A 19775-nucleotide genomic window follows, 5' to 3' on the forward strand; every position below is an offset into this window, starting at 1 on the left:
CACATAGGATTTTTATGTCTTCGTTTATATATATTATTATTATAGATTAATAAAAGTTATAAAAGTTTCTTTCAACCTACGAGCGTAACATGTGAATTCATAACTTGTCAGAAACATTAGAAATAATAGAAAATTGATACATTCAAAAGTTAAAAAGAATTAAATGAACTTAACTGTTTTAAGGAATTTTGGATTATAACTCGGATGACCTGAAATCGTATCACTTTCAGATTGAAATTATTTGGTAGTTTTTTAAAAAATATATCAATTGGATAAAACTCTAGGAAGATCAAGAATTTTGTACGTGATCTTTAAGAGTGAAAATTGAACAAATTAAAATTTGAACCGAATGACGACCGAACTGTATAAGCGAGATTTGGGTTGGAAATTATCAAATTGCAGTCATCCATTATTTGTTTCACTTTAAATTCATTAAAATTTCATTATTTTGACATAGGATATAAGTTTGACCCCATCCATGGGCGTCGCCTTTTGGACCGTGCTAGCGCCCCTGGAATTCCAATTCGTTAGGAGCTTTGCCAAATGAGATGGAATTCGTAAACCTTTGTCCATTATTCGGTTTGAATCCGGGATTAAAGTCATGATTCGTCCCTCACCAAGATGCCTATAAAAATGACCCAAATGAGAATTAAACATGCGTCTCCACTGTAAAGAAGAGATGCAATTGATATCGTACCTGTATTTGTACCCGAAAGTATCAGTACTAAAAATTAGTAAATCTGGGTACATGTACCAAGTATTATGGTAATCGCTTAGTACCACTTTGTTCTTTTCTGTTTTGTAAAAAAAAAAAATCTTCACTAAACTTAGTATTGGTACATGTACGATACCGACAATCAATTATCTATAATACCAAAACCATAATACCACAACCATAATAGCGAAACCAAAGCGACTAAAAGTAGGGTTTGATTGGAACTGACGGCTTATAAAATAGGCTGGAACTAGGGATGAAAATTTTCTATTGATCGATGAGAAGATATATACAAGGCAATTAGGATTTGAAAAGCCTGCTTGAAACCTTAAACCACATGATGATAAAAAAACACAATTACGTCAAGTCATGAGTGTTGAAAATCCAATAAAGGCCCCTACATATTATAAGCGGGTACCGAGTACCCGTAATACCCATACATGTACCCAACAATAATTGTTTCCAAAATCAATAAATATGACGAATCGGTAGGTTCAGATACAAATATAAGTACATCCCTATTGAAAAGTCACCAACTGAATTATTTTATTAATTATTATTATTATTGATACATTTGAAGTATTATCGTTCTTTGTTAATAGTATATGTAACGGATCTTATACATAGGGGTAGTTTTGTAATTATGTATTGCTCGTTCGCTATGACGTCATGCATAACGAACGAAAATAGTTATTGTAGTATCATTCGTTAAGGATGTTAAACGAATGAGAGTTAACATATAAGGGCCATTCGTTAAGGAATGTTTAACGAATGCCGTAACAAATGTGTAGCAAATGAGCCACCCTTCCCATATATGCCCTATGTAATCTATTCAGTAATTATCATTTCGTATTTTATTGAGTTTGCTCTTCCATCTCAACACACACGAACACATAGTTAAATATTTGTAGACCATATCAAACCAAGTTGAATCATCATGGATTCTCAATTATTATTATTATTATTATAAGCAAGAAATCTTTTTTATTCTACCCGTATTAAATATATTAATTTGAAATTTAATAATAATTATTATTAATGACTTGTGTCCTTCTGTAACAACCCTAACAGAATATCATTTCACTCTTTCATTCTTTCAATTCTGTTATCGTATCATATCATATCATATTATCGATAATCAAGCAAAGCAACAATAACAATGGCGGTTACATCTTCATCTTCATCACTCATCCTCTCATCACCACCACTCACCAAATCCATCCTACCGTCATTTCCACTACACATTTCCCTCACGCGCCACCACCGCCGGCGCGTGCCTCCCATCCTCGCCGTCCCGATCTCACCAACCGCAAAGCCTACAATCCTCGTAACCGAGAAGCTAGGCGACTCAGGCCTCGACGTGTTAAAACAGTTCGCTAACGTTGACTGCTCGTACGAGCTGAGTACCGAAGAGCTGTGCACGAAGATATCGTTATGTGACGCGTTGATTGTACGGAGTGGAACGAAGGTGAGCCGAGAGGTGTTCGAGTCGTCCGGTGGACGGCTGAAGGTCGTTGGACGAGCTGGAGTGGGGATTGATAATGTGGATTTGGCTGCGGCGACCGAGCATGGATGTCTGGTGGTGAATGCGCCGACTGCGAATACGGTTGCGGCTGCGGAGCATGGGATTGCGCTGCTTACGGCTATGGCGAGGAATGTTGCGCAGGCGGATGCCTCGATTAAAGCTGGTTTGTAGTTTATAATTAGTTTAACTGTTGTTAATTAGTTAGGATATTGCTGTTATTAGATTAGATAATAGACATATAAGCTTTGATTCGTAAGCGATTTAGTTTATCTTAGTTTAAAATGGATTGAATGTGATTATGCGATTAACCGGTGAGATGTGAAATTCTGTTTAAATTTAGATGAAATATGATTAATATTCCTGTTTCACACACTATGTATAGCTAGTAAATTTGAATTCTGTTTAAAATTAGATGAAATGTGATTTGTTTCACATATTATGAATAGCTTGTAAATTTGCAGATATACACTTGTAATAATTTAACGGTTGTATAATTAGGTGATAAACTGTTTATATTGCTGGAAGATTTTTAGGTTAGTGTAGTACTGTTATTAGATGATAGACATGAGTTCTGATTTCTCAGTAATTTGGTTCATCATATACACTTGTAATAATTTAACGGTTGTTGAATTAGGTGATAAACTGTTTATGTTGCTTGAAGACATTTTAGGTTAGTATACAACATTAGTACTCTTATTAGATGATAGGCGCGGCGCATAAGTTCTGATCCGTAAGTGATTTAGGTTATCTTGTTTTCAAACGGATTGAATAGGATCATGCTTTTTAGTAAACAGTTTTGAGGTTGAATTCTGTTCGAAATTAGATGAAATGTGATAAACATTCCTGTTTGTCTGTTTCACAATGGCTTGTAAAATTGTATGCAAACAACTTATGATTATGCTGTTTAGTAATCGATAAGGTGTAAAATTCAGTTCAAAATTAGATGAAATGTGATTAATATTCCTATTTCATAATAGGTTGTAAATTTGTATGCAGACTAGTTATGAATATGCTGTTTAGTAACCATTAAGATGTTGATATTCAGTTCAAAATCAGATGAAACGTGAACATTCCTGTTTCACAATAGCTTGTAAAATTGTACGCAAAGTAGTTATGATTATGCTGTTTAGTGACCGATAAGATGTGAAATTAAGTTTGAAATTAGATGAAATGTAATTATCATTCCTGTTTCACCTACTAGGAGTAGCTTGTAAATTTGTATGCAGACTAGTTATTCCTTTATTTTGCCCTAATTCTAACTAGTCTGAGCATTTCTTATCGGTTGTCCTGTGGTTTTTGTGCTATAAAAGTGTGAAGTTCGTTAAATTATGCATGTTGAGTTTTCTGTTAGTTGATTATATTTAAGCAGAACTTATTGAAGACTTGAAGTATTGCTTTCTGCTAGCTAATATGCATAATGTACCAAATTAGGTATATTGCCTATTCAAATCTGGTTTCTGTAAAACATTGTTGCTCATGATTCTTATGTGTTTGATAAGCAATATCCAGTGCTTATTATTCTTGTCGGAAAAGTTGTTAATTCTCATCTGTGTTTAGGACTAATTAGGACAAATGTGCAAGTTTTATTAATATCTTAAGCAAACAAACCATATCTTTCTTTATCATCACTTTTCCTTGCTATCTTTTTTATTGTTTTTTCTTTAGTAACTAATTATATGAATTCATGGCAATGAAACCACTATAGGAAAATGGCAGAGGAACAAATATGTGGGCGTCTCACTTGTTGGTAAGACTCTTGCAGTGATGGGGTTTGGGAAAGTTGGTACCGAAGTTGCCAGGCGTGCAAAGGGGCTAGGTATGAATATAATCGCACACGATCCTTATGCTCCAGCAGATCGTGCCCATGCAATTGGTGTGGATTTAGTAAGTTTTGATGAAGCTATTGCAACCGCTGATTTCATCACACTTCATATGCCTCTCACCCCTGCTACATCAAAGATTCTGAATGATGAAAACTTTGCAAAGATGAAAAAAGGTGTTAGAATAATAAACGTTGCTCGTGGTGGAGTGATAGATGAAGATGCTTTGGTTAGAGCATTAGATGCTGGCATTGTAGCACAGGTACTTGTGTATATGTGACAGGGGCGGTAGTTATTGACATGAAATGAAATAAACGGGTTAGGGTGGTTTCAAAAGTTATACTAAACTGTGGTGTACTTGCAGGCTGCACTTGATGTTTTCACTGTAGAACCACCACCGAAGGATAGCAAGTTGGTTAATCATGAAAATGTCACCGTTACTCCTCATCTTGGTGCTAGCACTACAGAAGCTCAGGTTTGTGAATAAACTTCTTTGGATTTAAGGCATAGAACCTTATCTATCGCTACTTAAAAAATCTATTTGTTTGTAACCATTTAGTTTTGTAAGCAGTAATCTAGGGCTGTAAACGAACCAAACGAGCACGAACACTTAATCAAACATATATATAGTTTTCATGTTTGTTTATTTAAACAATTAACATGTTTGTGTTAATTGTTTGCGTTCGTTTATGTTCGTTTGTTTAAAATATAAACTAACAGTTCGCGAACATAAATGAACATATACAGTGGGTGCAAATTTCTCCTTGGTTTTTGAATGTTTGAAATTGAGCCATTACACCCTCTTCTTTCATTTTATCAAACGTTTCTCCTTCGAACACACAAACTAAAGCATTGTTTAAATATTCATTACCCATTTACTCGCACAAACCCGGATTAGTTGTGGTTGCAATTGGTAAAACCATCGCTAGCTTCAATATTCGATAAACCAAAGGAAAAGTGGCGTGCTTTCCGGTTTCCACCATTACATGATCAATGTCACACATTCCACCCAATCTTCCAAATTTATCATCTTCCTTTAGAATGTGATAAAAGGTCGTATGACCACCTATAATACATCATCTTTCTTCATTACTAAAATCATTCGGATACACCTTCGAAAATGTCACTATCTTAGATATGTCAAACTTGAAAAACGAATCTCATAGATTTAAACCGGACAACAAACTAGTTGAGACCTCATTGAATCTATTTCCAAGTTCTTGAATTTGCATATTCAAAACCGTATTAAAAACTTCAACATCAAAATGATGATTTTGTTGAGCCTGTTTCCGTTTGATGTTTCTCTTTCAAACAAAAGAAAAAAAAGGTTAATGGTTTTTATTTGCTTTGGGCTATAAGCTTTGTTTAGGCTTTATTTGATTTGAACTTTTAAAAAGTGATAACTCTATTGAGCCTATTTTTGTTTGAGCATGTTTCTGTCTGATGTTTCTCGTTCAAACAAAAGAAAAAAAAAGATAAATGATTTTATTTACTTTGGGCTATAAACTTTGTTTGGGCTTTATTTGATTTGCACTTGTAAATTGGTGGAGCTTTAAACAAATAGGGGTAACATAATATTTTTTCAGGGATAACGAAATACGAAAACCGACCTAAAATGAATGTAATTTACACTCTCGACGAAAAGTTGAGGGGTAGCGGAGGCTACCCCTAACTATACTATACATCCGCCACTAAACATATATGAACGAATGTAAATGAGCACAAACAATCATAAATTAACATATATGAACAAATGTAAATGAACACAAACAATCATAAACGAACATAAATGAACACACTTAAATAAACACAAAAGAACAAATATAAAACCTTTAAGTAGATGGCTCAGTCAGATAGTATTTAATTATATTCTATTAATACATAAACAAACATAAATGAACATAAATAAACAAACATGAACGAAACATGTGTTCGTTTTGTTTGTTCGTTTAATTAAACGAACAGAATTTTTTTTGTTTATGCTCGTTCATTTATTAAATAAACGAACATAAACGAACTTCCCGCCGAATGATTCACAAACGTTCGGTTTGTGATCACATGTAACACGTTAAGTATTTAAATTTCTTTTCTTGTTTTTGTTTTTTTTTGTGGGTCGGCCCAATCCTCCTGTTTTCTCGCATATAATGGATTTGCACCCGTTGGATTTCTAATGATTAGCTCTAAGATTCAAGCTTTGTGCAGGAAGGAGTGGCTATTGAAATTGCTGAAGCTGTAGTTGGAGCATTAAGAGGCGAGCTCGCTGCTACTGCAGTAAATGCTCCCATGGTTCCTTCTGAGGTACCACTCAAATCTTAATATAATAATTTCTTTTTACAAATTTATCATTGGTACACGGGCTTTATTATCTCCTGAAAACTGGTATATTTGAGAGAGTTAAGAGTCAAGAGAACACATAGTTCAAAGGGCAAAATGCCACTATTTCACTTAGGCGTTTTTTATGACGTTTAACGGATGCAGTTAATGTTATAATTTCTTAAATTTGACGTGCAACCTGAATTCAAACCATGTAGGTTAACATATGTATAAAGTGTATAGTAAGTATATCTTCGTTGAAATGTTTCATAAAGTTTCGAAACATTTCTATTGAAGAATTTCAGCGAAATTTGCCAACATTCTTTAATGGAAAACGTTTTGGAAAACATATACAACACTTAAACTAAGATATATTATTTGTAAACTTTGTGAATTTGCCGACTTACTTAATCCAAAATAAAATTTTTTAAATTCATTTGGGTTCCTATTTGATCCAAATTCTGTATATATATTTATATGATAATTGTATATAATTGTAAAAAAAAACTGTTAAGAATCTATTTATATAATATTAATTATTTAAATTTTATATTATAATTATACATATAGAAATAATATTATGTTGGTATGTATGTTATTATATTTCGATAACCATTATGCTCGTGTAGGCGTGCGAGTCTAATCGAGCTCGGGCTTAAGTTTGTTAATGAACAATTCAAGTATTATTATATGTATATAACTGACATGCTCATTTATTGTGTGCTGCAGGTGCTTACAGAACTAAAACCTTATGTTACACTGGCTGAAAAACTCGGCCGTTTGGCTGTACAACTAGTAGCAGGAGGAAGTGGTGTAAAATCAGTAAAAGTCACATACACATCAGCCCGAGCTCCTGATGACCTGGACACTAGATTACTTCGTGCTATGATCACTAAAGGTCTAATCGAGCCTATTTCTAGTGTATTCGTGAACTTAGTAAATGCAGATTTCACAGCCAAACAAAGAGGAATAAGGATCAGTGAAGAACGGGTCATCTTAGACGGGTCCCCTGAGAAGCCACTCGAGGCCATTCGGGTCCAGATTGCTAATGTCGAGTCTAGATTCGCCAGTGCCATTTCTGACTTGGGAGAGATTAAAGTTGAGGGCCGGGTTAAAGACGGGATTCCTCGGTTGACTAAAGTTGGTGATTTTGGAGTTGATGTGAGTTTGGAAGGAAATATTATACTTTGCAGGTACATTTAACCGTTTTTTTTAAGTGCTGGTATGGCTTGTTATTGAGTTTAAAAAAATAAACATTTTTCAGACCTGTAAATAGTTTTGTTTCCATTAACATTTTTGCGCATGTGGCATCTAATGTGACGGCGCTCGCATGACGCTAACTAGTGAAACATTAGTGATTTAATGCCTATATTGCTTGTGACATTTGATTTGGCATAAAATAGAAATCAACATACTTTTTTTTACTGTTTACTGTTTATAGTAACCAAGTTGACAGTATTTTGACGATTCTTATAAACTTTGATGACGTGGCATTGAATTCGACCATTTAAATTTTAAGCATTTACTCTTAGCTTTAGTTATGACTGGATTACATCAACTAGTGCCATATCAGCAATTTTATGCACATTTTTTCTGATTCAAGCAACTGATTGTTAGTTTGGTGGGAAATATAATATTTTGCAGGCAGGTTGACCAGCCGGGATTGATCGGGGCGGTTGGAAGCATATTGGGTGAAGAGAATGTGAATGTGAGTTTTATGAGCGTTGGTCGGACCGCCAGGAGAAAGCAAGCAATTATGACACTCGGCGTTGATGAGAAACCGAGCAAAGAGGCATTGAAGAAAATTGGTGATATTCCGGCTGTTGAGGAGTTTGTGTTTCTTGCTTTATAGCCTTGACTGGCATTGAGTTGTTTCAACACGAATAGACAATTAGGGAGGGGTAAGATGGTCACGTTAAACGGGTTGGTTTAATTCTTCGGTACGATTGATACATTAGAGTCCGGTTAAATCCTAAACAATTTTTCGTCCATTTTATTCCCAAACCGCTTATTCAAATTGTAGTAAATAAGTTAAAAATTGTCACCTGCGGTCCTGCGGACTACATACGAAACGAGGAATAAATGTTTCGGAACAAACACACAATTTTGCTCATACATACCAATCTTTAAGCTTAATAATCTCCCTTGCATGCTTTGAGCAAAATTGCCTTATGCAAAATCTCAACAACCTCAAGTTCTATAAACATCTTGACGATTCTATAGATGGTCGGCTTTTTTATAGTTTATCCGCACCACCCTAATATATTCTGGAATGGTCATTAGAGCCGGCCATCATAGTTTTAAACCTGGATCATAACCACTCACCAACCCGAGATAAATGGAAGATTGGCTATAGTTGTAGGAGAGAAGTGTAGGTTCTGAGTTGCTATATATGCTGCAATCCCTGCAGCATAACCAGCAAAAGCAAAACCGCTTGCCTGAACCAGAAAAAAGTTGTGTTAATACAAATATGTAAGTATAAACTTGTATACGAGTTTTATTAAAGGTGGTCAGATGAGCGAGTTGTCAGAAGTCAAACTAGTCATGTCGGTCAAATCGACCCACAAACAGCTCATCGTTCAATATTAGAAGACAAAAAAGTTTTGTTAATAGTATGTATGTATGTTAATTATGATTTTAGGATAATGCATACAAGGCGACCGATGTATTCAACTTCTTCTTCTTCTTCTTCCTCTTCCTCTTCTTCTTCCTCTTCCTCTTCCTCTTCTTCTTCTTCTTCTTCTTCTTCTTCTTCTTCTTCTTTTTTTATTATTTATTTTTATTTTATTTTTTATAAAGTCATAGGTCATCGAAGATTTCTTGTCTTCAATTATACCAAATTCAGCCAAAATCTCTCCTAACGAAGAATAAGCTGATAAAAAAATTTGTAAAAAATGAATAATCCTTATTGAATGTTATAAGGTGTTTTTGTCACTTTACAATATTCAAACATGTTTTGGCCGAGTCGAATATTTGAGTGTCCTGCAGATCAGTTATTATCATATCAGCTACAATATACTTACAATAACAATCTAACACTTTAGATAAATGATTTAGTAGATTGTGCGCATTTAAAATAGACTTTAGCCGACTTTTAACAACCTACATTTGAACTGTTTCCATTTTAACCAACTTATATTTAACTGCTTTGTCACTTTTGAGATTAAAACACACACGAAATCAAACTGACCAAGTAGTAAATGGATCATTGGAAAGAAACACAGTATACTAATCACCTATCAACGAAACAGTAAAACCGAATAAATGACATACCTTTCTCAAATACCAAAAGAAGTCTACTTTCTCCATTCCCATTAACGCAACGCCTGCAGCCGATCCAATAACAAGCATGGACCCACCAGTGCCAGCACAAAATGCTATCAGCTGCCAGAACGGGGAGTCTTGGGGATAAGTTGCAAGATCATACATCCCCATGGTTGCAGCCACTAACGGAACGTTATCTATAATTGCCGAAACTACCCCTATCGCGCTTGCAATCAGCTCACTACTCTGAATATGGGCATCAAGGTAACTTGCCAGTTCTTTGAGAAGCCCTGCTGCCTCCAAGCTATTACGGTTTCAAGATTTTTATTAAAAATAAGACAATGTCATAATATGCTAGTTTTCCCATTTTACCCTTATCGTTAAAAATTTAAAATCTTGTAAGTTCTTTCCTTAAAAGAGGTTGGGTTGACCCGAAACGTTTTTTGTCGAATATTTTAAACCTATTTAAAAATTATTTTTGTTAGTTATGGTTACGTAAATATATATGATCAGATTCGAAACAATATATTAACTTTTCGAATAAAGCAATTTAGTAGGTTGCATGTATTAACAATACACTTTGGATGACATTTGACCTGTTTCCTTTTAAACTATTGTTTTATTTTTACCTACTACAAAACGCGTTTTTAGCTACATTTTAATTTTTACCCACTAGAAAAAAAATGTTTTATTTTAAACAATTAGCCCGTTCCCGTTTTAGCTAGTTTTTCGTTTGACCCATCTGAAATCACCTGAATATTAACCATTAGAAAAAAAAAACCTATTATTCGTTATAAACATATGACCCGTTTCCCTTTTAGCTATTTTTTATTCTGAGCCGTTAGAAAAAATACTCGATTTTTACCCATTTCCTTTTTAGCCATTCTTTATATTCTTGCCTAACTTGTACACGCTAACCATTAACATGTTAATCGACCCATACGAAAAAGTGACATTTTTTTAAATAACAAAAACATTGAAAAATGTGATATTTACGCATACCTACTAACAGATAAAAGGATCTCAAGGAAGAAAAGAGCTCCTTGAGTATCAATACGAGACAAAGCCTGCGGTACTTTTAACCGTTGTCTTTCTGATTCCCCATAGTGGATAGCATCCATTAGGATCCATAGAACCCCGAGACCAAATAACATGCCCAAATACGGAGGCAGGCCCGTTAAGGATTTGAAAACCGGAAAAAACACTAATGCACCAATTCCCACTGCAAAACAAGCTGCCCACGTGGCGCCATTTGTTCTGAAGCCAAAACATCATCTGTGTTCTGTCCTTTGCCATCAACTTCACTGAAGTAAGAAAAACATTGGTCAATGAATGTGTTGAGTGGTTGACTTTTTACACAATCATAGTTGACTTTCTGTTGCAAACTGCATGCAATATTAATATCTATATTTAACACATATAAACCACCCTTCTTTCCAAAAAAATCTGTAACCTATTATTTTATTTATTAATATTATACATTTAATATTATTTGAGGGTGATTTTGTCATTTATTATACGCAGTTTTATGATTATATACAGTGTTGTAAATATCGCTAGTCGCTAGTTGGGCGGTGTGGGGACTAGCGATTAATCAGGATTCATCGGATCGGACATTAATGTATTATTTTCAGTTTTATACACACACACATTTTTATATGTAATTTTCAGTTTTATATATACACATACATAGTTTGACCGGAATCTCTTTGAAACCGCTGATTTTGGTCGGAATCTCGATGGAAACCGATGATTTTGGTCGGAATCTTGCCGGAAACGGCCGATTTTGGCCAGATTTGTTCGGAAACCGTCGATTTTGGCTGGATTTGACCATTGACTGATTAATTAGCCGACTAGCCCAAAATTAATCAGTGAAGTGGGGACTAGCGATTAATTGGGGATTAATCGGTGACTAGTCGAGATTTTTGCAATACTTATACATATGAAATTTGTTTATAACACATATCTAAACTTGTGATTACATAGATGATATATGTAATAAAAAAATATAAAAAATATAAAAAATAACGTCAGACAATATTAAGTATATTAAATAAATAAATAAAATGATTGTTATTAGAAGTTCTTAAACTTTTTAGAGTTCTGAAGAGATCTATTTTTGTTTTGTTTTGTTTTGTTTTGTTTTTCATCACAAGTTGTTACCTTGAGAAGGACATGAGGGCCAACGGCACGGCAAGAGAAGTCACACTAGGCACAAATAGGCCCTGTTAATAACAGAATATATCATCAACACTAGTCGTTTGTGTACGACGCCAAACTAACCAACTATTTATATTTTTTACTAAAATTTAACCAGGTTTAACAAGAGGGAAAAACCGTCATTGTCGGCAATGTGGATATTTGGCCATGTATCCAAAGCATAGTAGTGGTTACATCACCAATAGGAGTCCATGCTCCACCTGCATTTGCTGCTATTACGACTACCGCACCAAGTAACCTGTCAAATTCTACAATTCTCAATCGCAGCTTGTTGCTCGCTTACCCATTATCCAGATGTAGCTTGGATTGTGTTAATATTATTAAAAATAAATTAAATGATTCATAATAATAATAAAAAAATACTAAAGAACTTTATCGTGTGCAATTCTATTATACTTACTTCCTGTATTCTGATGGAGGTACGAGTTTCCTCAACAAGGAAACCATAACTATTGTCGATGTAAGGTTGTCAAGAATCGAGCTTAGGAAAAAAGTCACAAAACCAATCTGCAATTATCATAAGTTTATAAAAAATCATTATAGCAGAATATAATTCATTGACGTAATTCAAATATTCTTTTAGAAAAGACATATTGGTTTTTATTAATCTCAGCTATCATCTTTTGGCCGTTGTTGGTCCCAACTCACGAATTGACTGCTGGCGGTCCCATATTTTAACGTATTTCACGACTAACGGAATCCTAACACCGTTACTTGCAAGTCACCGGAAAAACGCTTTTGGCCGGAAAAGTCACATTTTTTTTGGCCATAAAACTCAACCTGAACATTGCCACCACCAACCGATTCCGACGATGGTTCTAGGATTCCGGAAACCTCAATAATTGGGGCTTTTACTCGAAAAAGGTTCCTAAAGTTCCGATCCAAGGTTACAAAGATGTTTGGGACAAAAATGTTGAGCTTTCAGGAAAAATGTGAGTTTTCAGGCCAAATACGTTTTTCCAGTGGACGCTGGGACTGACAACGACCAAAAGATGATAGTTGGGATTAATAAAACCAATACACCTTTAGAAAATAACAAAGTGTATACAAGTTCATAAAAATATTAATGCAATAGGAGAAGGGAACGTTGGTTCGTTATAATAAAATGTTATTTGAACGAGAGTCATAACCGCCAAGTAATTTGAAATGAATCACTAACCACCCAAAGGAGTGTACGCGGTTTGCGAGTGGTAATATTGTTGGTCACAAGCTTAAACCCTTGATGAGCATCAACTATCTCCACTATTGTCATTGCACCAAGCAAGAAAAATACGATTTCACTAACTTCTGCTGACGCGTGCGTTAACTCCGCGACAGCTATATCAGTTGAGGGGGCCTGCATTGGAAATTAAGACCGAGACTTAACGTTAAATTTAACTAAAATAATAACTAAAACAAGGTTAACGTCTTACTCCAATGCTCCGAACAACCCACAAGCTAACCGCCATCAGTAATCCTACTACACTTTTATTGAAGGCGAGTGACTCTTCAAAAACTATGCCGGCGTACCCTATTCCAAACAACAATGCCATTGCAAGATCCTGTACCATGATTACGGTTTATTAATGTCAAATTCATTATCTTCATCAAAATATTTGACACATAGAATTGTAATGAAAGAACAAAACAATATATAGAAAGATTATAATAAAAAAGATAATGATAAAATCGTGAATAACTATCATAATATTTAAACTAGAGACATAATAATGACTAACGAACAAACTTAAAAACAAATAATGAATCAAATAAGAATAACTATACGACTAAGTGTAGTGGAGTAACGCCCCTGCCACATCACCATGCAGGGGCGTTAAACACTATTTCTTCAATGCGCTCCAAGGGCATATCAGCATGAGATCCTCTATGTGTAGTGAAGGGGCTACAAAATGGGACGTTTTGTGCCATGTGGCGCCCAGTCAGCAAAGGGTGTGTTTTTTGTTTCAGGGGTGTAATGGTGTTGTAGTCCTATATATACATATATATATATATATCACACACACACAATATAATAATAATAAAAACAAAACACAAGCCGGCAACAAATAATACTCCCCCCCCTATCGCCCCATTTATCGACTTGGGGGGGGGGGGGGGGTGTTCTCTTCAAAAATGCCCAATTCGCCCCTCAAAATCGCCCCGTTAAGCATAGCCTAACGGGCTCAAGGCCAAAAGAGTTGCGGTCAACCAAATTTTTACCAATCACATGCACACACTTAATTTTTTTTCTTTTGTTTATTTTACTAGTTAAACCATTCCACGCAAAAGTGAAAAAAAGCGAGCGAGAGCTCCCTGCCTACGTGGCTGTGATGTGGCAGTTTGTTTTTTTTTTCATTTTATTTATTATTTTTTAGGTAAACCAGTGCACATAGTCTAACAGATAATAAACTTGGTTAATAGTAACAACCTGATTTGCAGCCACCCATGAATGATTAATTGCAACCGCTCCTGTCGCAGCTGCTCCAAATACCACCAAAGCTTTCAAGAAATCTGTTTTTGGCTGGTAATTGGCTTCATATTGTTCTGAGCTTGTTTCATCCACTGAACATAAAGGATCACAAGCTCCTGATGATGTCAAATCCTAATCACCAAACTAAAACATCTTAGGACTTTGCTAATTACGTGCCGGATTTCATTAAACCTGACATAGTATTTGCTACTCCTAGGATTAATCATGTATTTCATTATAATTTTTACAACTAAATTGATTAATTACACAGCAAAAAACATTAGGAATGGACACTTTTTACTGAATACCGGTACCATACGATACCGTACCTAGGGGTGTAAATGAGCTGAGCCACTCACGAGCTACTTGAGATCGGATCATTAAAAGGTTTGAAACGAGCCAAGCCTTTTCGAGCTCTAACCAAGCCTGAGCCTCAAATAAAGCTTATTTATTTATTGAGCCTAAGCTTGAGCCTTGTATTTGAAGCTCATTTAAGCCCGTCGAGTCTTAACGAGCCTTATGTAAGTTTTACCTCTTTTGAATTTTTAAGTATTCATTCTGAGCCGAGCCTCAAATAAGAGCTTGTTTAGTTATCGATCCCGAGCTATTTGAATGGAAGCTGCAGCAGGTTGGTAGACATTAAGGCTGCTGTGGTGCTGGTGGACAGAATATAATTTAGGACAGAAAGATCTTGTTTAGTGACTTTTGCATGTTCAAAGTATAACTAATTATGAGTAATGGATAAAGTAGTAGTTATTTATGGTCCTTTAACTTATGGTTGAATGTCATTTCATGTCTAATATAATATGGCAACTCATCATATTCTTGAAGAAGATGAATGACTAGGAAAAGGACACGTATATAATCAATCAGGTGGAATTCCGAGATTTTGAAAAGGGTCGAATCTCTCTTAAAAAATGATATTTTAAGAATTTTCTCATATCAAGTAAAAAAACTTTAATTTTCTACAAAATCCCCCGACAAGTAATTTCAACAGATTTCAAACGAATTTTCAACAAAAACAATAAGCTCTAATTTTCCTACAATATTACAACAAAAAAGTAACAATAGAATTTTCGTTGAAAAATTGTTGCTAACTTTCCAACAAACTTCTAAAAAAAAAAATACTTATAAACTATTTCTTTTGTTTTATTATGCTTGTATAAACTAACCTCAAATGAAAAATAAACCAGAAAATAACTCTTGTAGGAAAGTTGTAGGAAGTTTGCAACCGTGTATATTTGTAACAGTTTCGTAAGAAAAGTTGTTGGAAAATATTTGAAAATAATTTTCAAACATGTGTTTTTCTAACACCACATTTTGTTGAAAAATTGTTGGAAAGTGAGTTTTCCAACAGATTTTCCACGAAATAAGTTATAGAAAAATGTCTAATATTCTAGTAGTACACGCCTAGTAAAATATGTCTACCTTGATGGTGAAGAATGCATATGTGAACAAGGCAATCCTGCACTAAATGTAAGAGAAGTCAATGGGATAATATTGACTTTGATGAGCATGTGGAATGAAAGATGCTTTATAGTGTAGAAACTTTATGATCAAATAAAATATGAGATGGGTGGCTTTTTGGAGACATTACAAAATGCAAGTCAATGCTAAAGAGATGTATAGTATACCCTTTTGTATTACAGAATACTTCAATAGCAGGATTAATGGTATGTCATCTTATGTTATTGGCTACGCGCTTTCTGGTGGCGGTTAAAAACGATTAGTTGTTTAGTATGCTAATTTAACAGTATTTATGCTAAGTTAACAGTATTTATATGTTTTTGTACATGTTAATCCAATATGACCAAGAGTTGAGTTTGGAATCACAGAATTACATTTACTTTTTTTTTTTTTCTGATATAGATGGTAAAATGGATGTGATGAGTAACATGTTCATATTATTTTTCATTTTCCAAATCTTATTAAATAAATATCATATTATATATAACAAATAGAAAGTTTGAGGCGGTAGGTGCCTTATTGGGCAACTTGGCAACACCGAGCTGGTCCACAAAGTTTGTTTTTGTTTCTATAGTTCAGTCATTGTAACGAGAGTAATGAAAACCGAACGAACGCCAATTTTTTTTGTGTGTTTTTTTTGTTTTAGTTCCGGAATCGACAACAATCGGCTTTTGCCAACGCTCGTGTTTTACCTATTGACGTCACTCTATTGGTCCACCTCAACATTTATACTTTTTTTTGTTTTATATTTGGTTTTAATTCCGGTACAATAACCCACGTTACCAAAGCCGACCGAATTCGTGTCGACTTACTGACTCAATGCTTGGGGCCGACGACACTTAGGTTTACCACCGTCCGAGGTTTACTAACATGCCCGGCGCGTTGCGCCGGGTAAAAAGCTAGTTATATATAATTGCATAAATTTATATCAAAATAGGGATAATTTCAATAAAGTAATTTGACATATATCTTTACTAATTAAAGTTTTTATTTTACCAGTTGAATGTGTTATAAAGAAAATAGGACAACCCTAAAAAACTTATTTATGGATTTGGGTTTCACATATTGGTTCATATACTGCAATATATTAGAAGGTAGAATCCTTTTGTAGAAAGTGTAGCATGTATCTTACTAATCAAGGGATGCCAAATTTATGCCTAAAGCAAATAAAAAGGGGTTTGAATGATACCTTAAATTGAAGGTACTTCATTGTTACATGATTAGTTGTCAGAGGTTCATGCATGCATTTCATTTGCCTATAAATATGGAAGCTATCAGTCACAATAAGCACCAATTCAATACATAGAAACAATTGAGTACACCTTTACAACTACAAACTAGTTCAAAGTTTTAAGAGTATTTTCGAGTCCGGGCTACAATGGCTCGGTCAGTCATTTGTCATGTTATGTTGCTGCTTGTGGTGGTGATGTGGCGGCAATTGGTGAGGCCACCCCACCGGGTATTGCTAACAACTCTAGCCACGCAACCTGTAAAGACCCAACGTACAAAGAATGTCACAACTTAGTGCATGTTTGTCCTAAGTTTTGTGATAATGGATGTACCGTGCATTGCCAGTCGTGCAAACCTATTTGTATAGGCTCTCCTACACCACCAACGCCGGAGCTAGAACCTCCACCACAATCACCACCCGAGGTAGAGACCCCTCCACAATCACCACCAGAGGTAGAGACTCCACCATACTCACCACCAGAGGTAGAGACCCCACCACAATCACCACCACCAGAGGTAGAGACCCCACCTCAATCACCACCACCGCCGGAGATAGATACCCCACCTCAATCACCACCACCGGAGGTAGAGACCACCACCACAATCACCACCGCCAGATGTTGAGACCCCACCACAATCACCACCTCCGGAGGTAGAGAACACCACCTCAATCACCACCTCCAGAGGTAGAGACCCCCACCACAATCACCACCGCCGGAGTAGAGACCCCACCTCAATCACCACCTCCAGATGTAGAGACCCCACCTCAATCACCACCCCCGGAGGTAGTGACACCACCACATTCACCGCCAAATTTTGAGACCCCACCTCAATCACCGCCAAATTTCGAGACCCCACCACAATCACCTCCAGAGGTCGAAACCCCACCTCAATCACCACCACCAGAGGTCGAGACCCCACCAAAATCACCTCCAAATTTCGAGACCCCACCTCAATCACCGCCAGAGGTTGAAACCCCACCACATTCGCCACCACCAGAGGTCGAGACCCCACCACAATCACCACCAAATTTCGAGACCCCACCTCAATCACCACCAAATTTCGAGACCCACCTCAGTCACCACCTCCAACCACCCCTTCACCACCAACCCCTTCACCACCTCCCACCACTCCTTCACCACCAACTCCTCAATCGCCGCCTACTCCATGGTACCCTACTCCACCATCTAAACCCAAGAAAGCCAAATGCAAAAAGCAGAAAGCATCCCAAATGTTACGACACTGAGCACGCGTGTCCTGCTTCTTGTCCTAACCAATGTACAGTTAATTGTGTTTCCTGCAAGCCAGTTTGCAGTAAGTCATTCACAACTCTATCTTCTTTGTTTATTTATAAATAAAACTTTTTTCATATATATATATATATATATGTGTGTGTGTGTTAGATTGAGTAACTATTACATTCAACATTACCACCTAAATATATGCATGAAAATTTGCAGCTTGTGATATGCCGGGAGCAGTGTGCCAAGATCCGCGTTTCATTGGTGCTGACGGCATCACCTTCTACTTCCATGGAAAGAAGGATCAAGATTTTTGCCTTGTCGCCGATAACAACCTCCACATCAATGGCCACTTCATTGGCAAGCGAAACAAAAACATGGGCCGAGATTTTACTTGGGTTCAATCCATTGGAGTTCTTTTTGACAGCCACAACTCAAAATCAGTGCTCAAAAAAACATCCACTTGGGACGACTCCATCGATCGTGTCTCTATTACATTCGATGGAGAAAACATTTATCTACCAGAATCCGAAGGAGCCAAATGGCAGTCTTCCTTAACATCCATCACTCGGCTTCAAGATACCAACAACATTGTTGTTGAAGTTGAAAACTTGTTCAGATCACTGCAAAGTGGTTCCAATAACAAAAAGAAGAATCAAGAGTCCATAACTACGGCATAACCGACGAAGATTGCTTTGCTCATCTTGATCTCCAGTTCAAGTTCTTCTCATTAAGTGATGAAGTGGACGGCGTTTTGGGACAAACTTACAAGAGCGACTATGTGAGCAAGGTGAAAATGGGCGTGTTGATGCCCGTCATGGGAGGAAATAACAAGTTTGCAAGTACAGATTCATTTGCGACGGATTGTTCTGTGGCTAAGTTTAAGGGTAGTCGTGAAGACGGTTCATATTTGAACTTGGAATTGCCGAGCTTGATGTGTCAAAGTGGTTTGAACGGACGGGGTGTCGTTTGCAAGAGATAGATTTTTCTTCTTCTTGTTACTATGTATGCATGACTACTAAGTGTTAAGTTGTGCAACAAAATTGTGTAAAACAAATTTGTGTAATAAGGAACATGTAGCTTCCAAGATATTGATTAATAAAATGACTTTCATCTCAAATTTATAGTGTATCAATTCGGGGTGGTGCTAATCTTTGCAAAAATAAACTAGCAAAATACACTGTTTTTTTTATCTCTTTAGTTAAATGACAACATTAATTTAGGCAAAGAATAGGTTTGTAAGTGGTATAGTAATTAGTAAGTCGAAAACTCGAAATGTTTATAGCTATAGATCAATAGAATATGTAAGGCACCATAATAATTCATTAATTGATAGATAATAAACAAACTTGTATTGATGAAACATAATACAAACCCTCTACTTCTGAAGCTTGTTCAAAATGCAAGTCCACACAATGCTGATGGCATATCCGACGAATAAGGTATCGTCCAAAGATACTTGCCTATTACCTTATGTTTTGAGTAAACTTCAGTTTTCGTGCACGTTGTTTGTCCAAAAATAAGGTATCAC

At 35.9% G+C, this 19775-nt stretch overlaps 1 protein-coding gene and 2 pseudogenes across 2 annotated transcripts; 2 read left to right on the top strand and 1 right to left on the bottom strand.

Annotated features, from left to right (window-relative positions):
• The first annotated feature begins 1765 nt into the window (after positions 1-1765).
• LOC143589557 (D-3-phosphoglycerate dehydrogenase 3, chloroplastic-like) lies at positions 1766-8368 on the top strand. The gene is made up of 6 exons (XM_077070287.1): positions 1766-2403; positions 3946-4322; positions 4425-4535; positions 6263-6358; positions 7103-7566; positions 8018-8368. Exons 1-6 carry the CDS (start codon positions 1875-1877, stop codon positions 8223-8225), a joined length of 1785 nt encoding a protein of 594 aa, XP_076926402.1. The 5' UTR covers positions 1766-1874; the 3' UTR covers positions 8226-8368.
• A 63-nt stretch (positions 8369-8431) lies between these two features.
• Positions 8432-14498, bottom strand: LOC143589570 (sodium/proton antiporter 1-like; annotated as a pseudogene). The gene is made up of 9 exons (XR_013145305.1): positions 14265-14498; positions 13270-13398; positions 13017-13193; positions 12258-12364; positions 11975-12095; positions 11801-11862; positions 10640-10941; positions 9647-9941; positions 8432-8811 (listed from the first exon to the last, which is right to left on the bottom strand). The product of XR_013145305.1 is annotated as a sodium/proton antiporter 1-like (transcript).
• Positions 14499-17151: 2653 nt separating this feature from the next.
• On the top strand, positions 17152-19226 carry LOC143589571 (uncharacterized; annotated as a pseudogene).
• Positions 19227-19775: the final 549 nt, after the last annotated feature.

This window comes from Bidens hawaiensis, unplaced genomic scaffold, assembly GCF_021521415.1.
Source record: "Bidens hawaiensis isolate Kalapana, Puna unplaced genomic scaffold, B.hawaiensis_p1.1 tig00037618_1, whole genome shotgun sequence".
Classification (NCBI taxonomy): Eukaryota; Viridiplantae; Streptophyta; class Magnoliopsida; order Asterales; family Asteraceae; genus Bidens; species Bidens hawaiensis.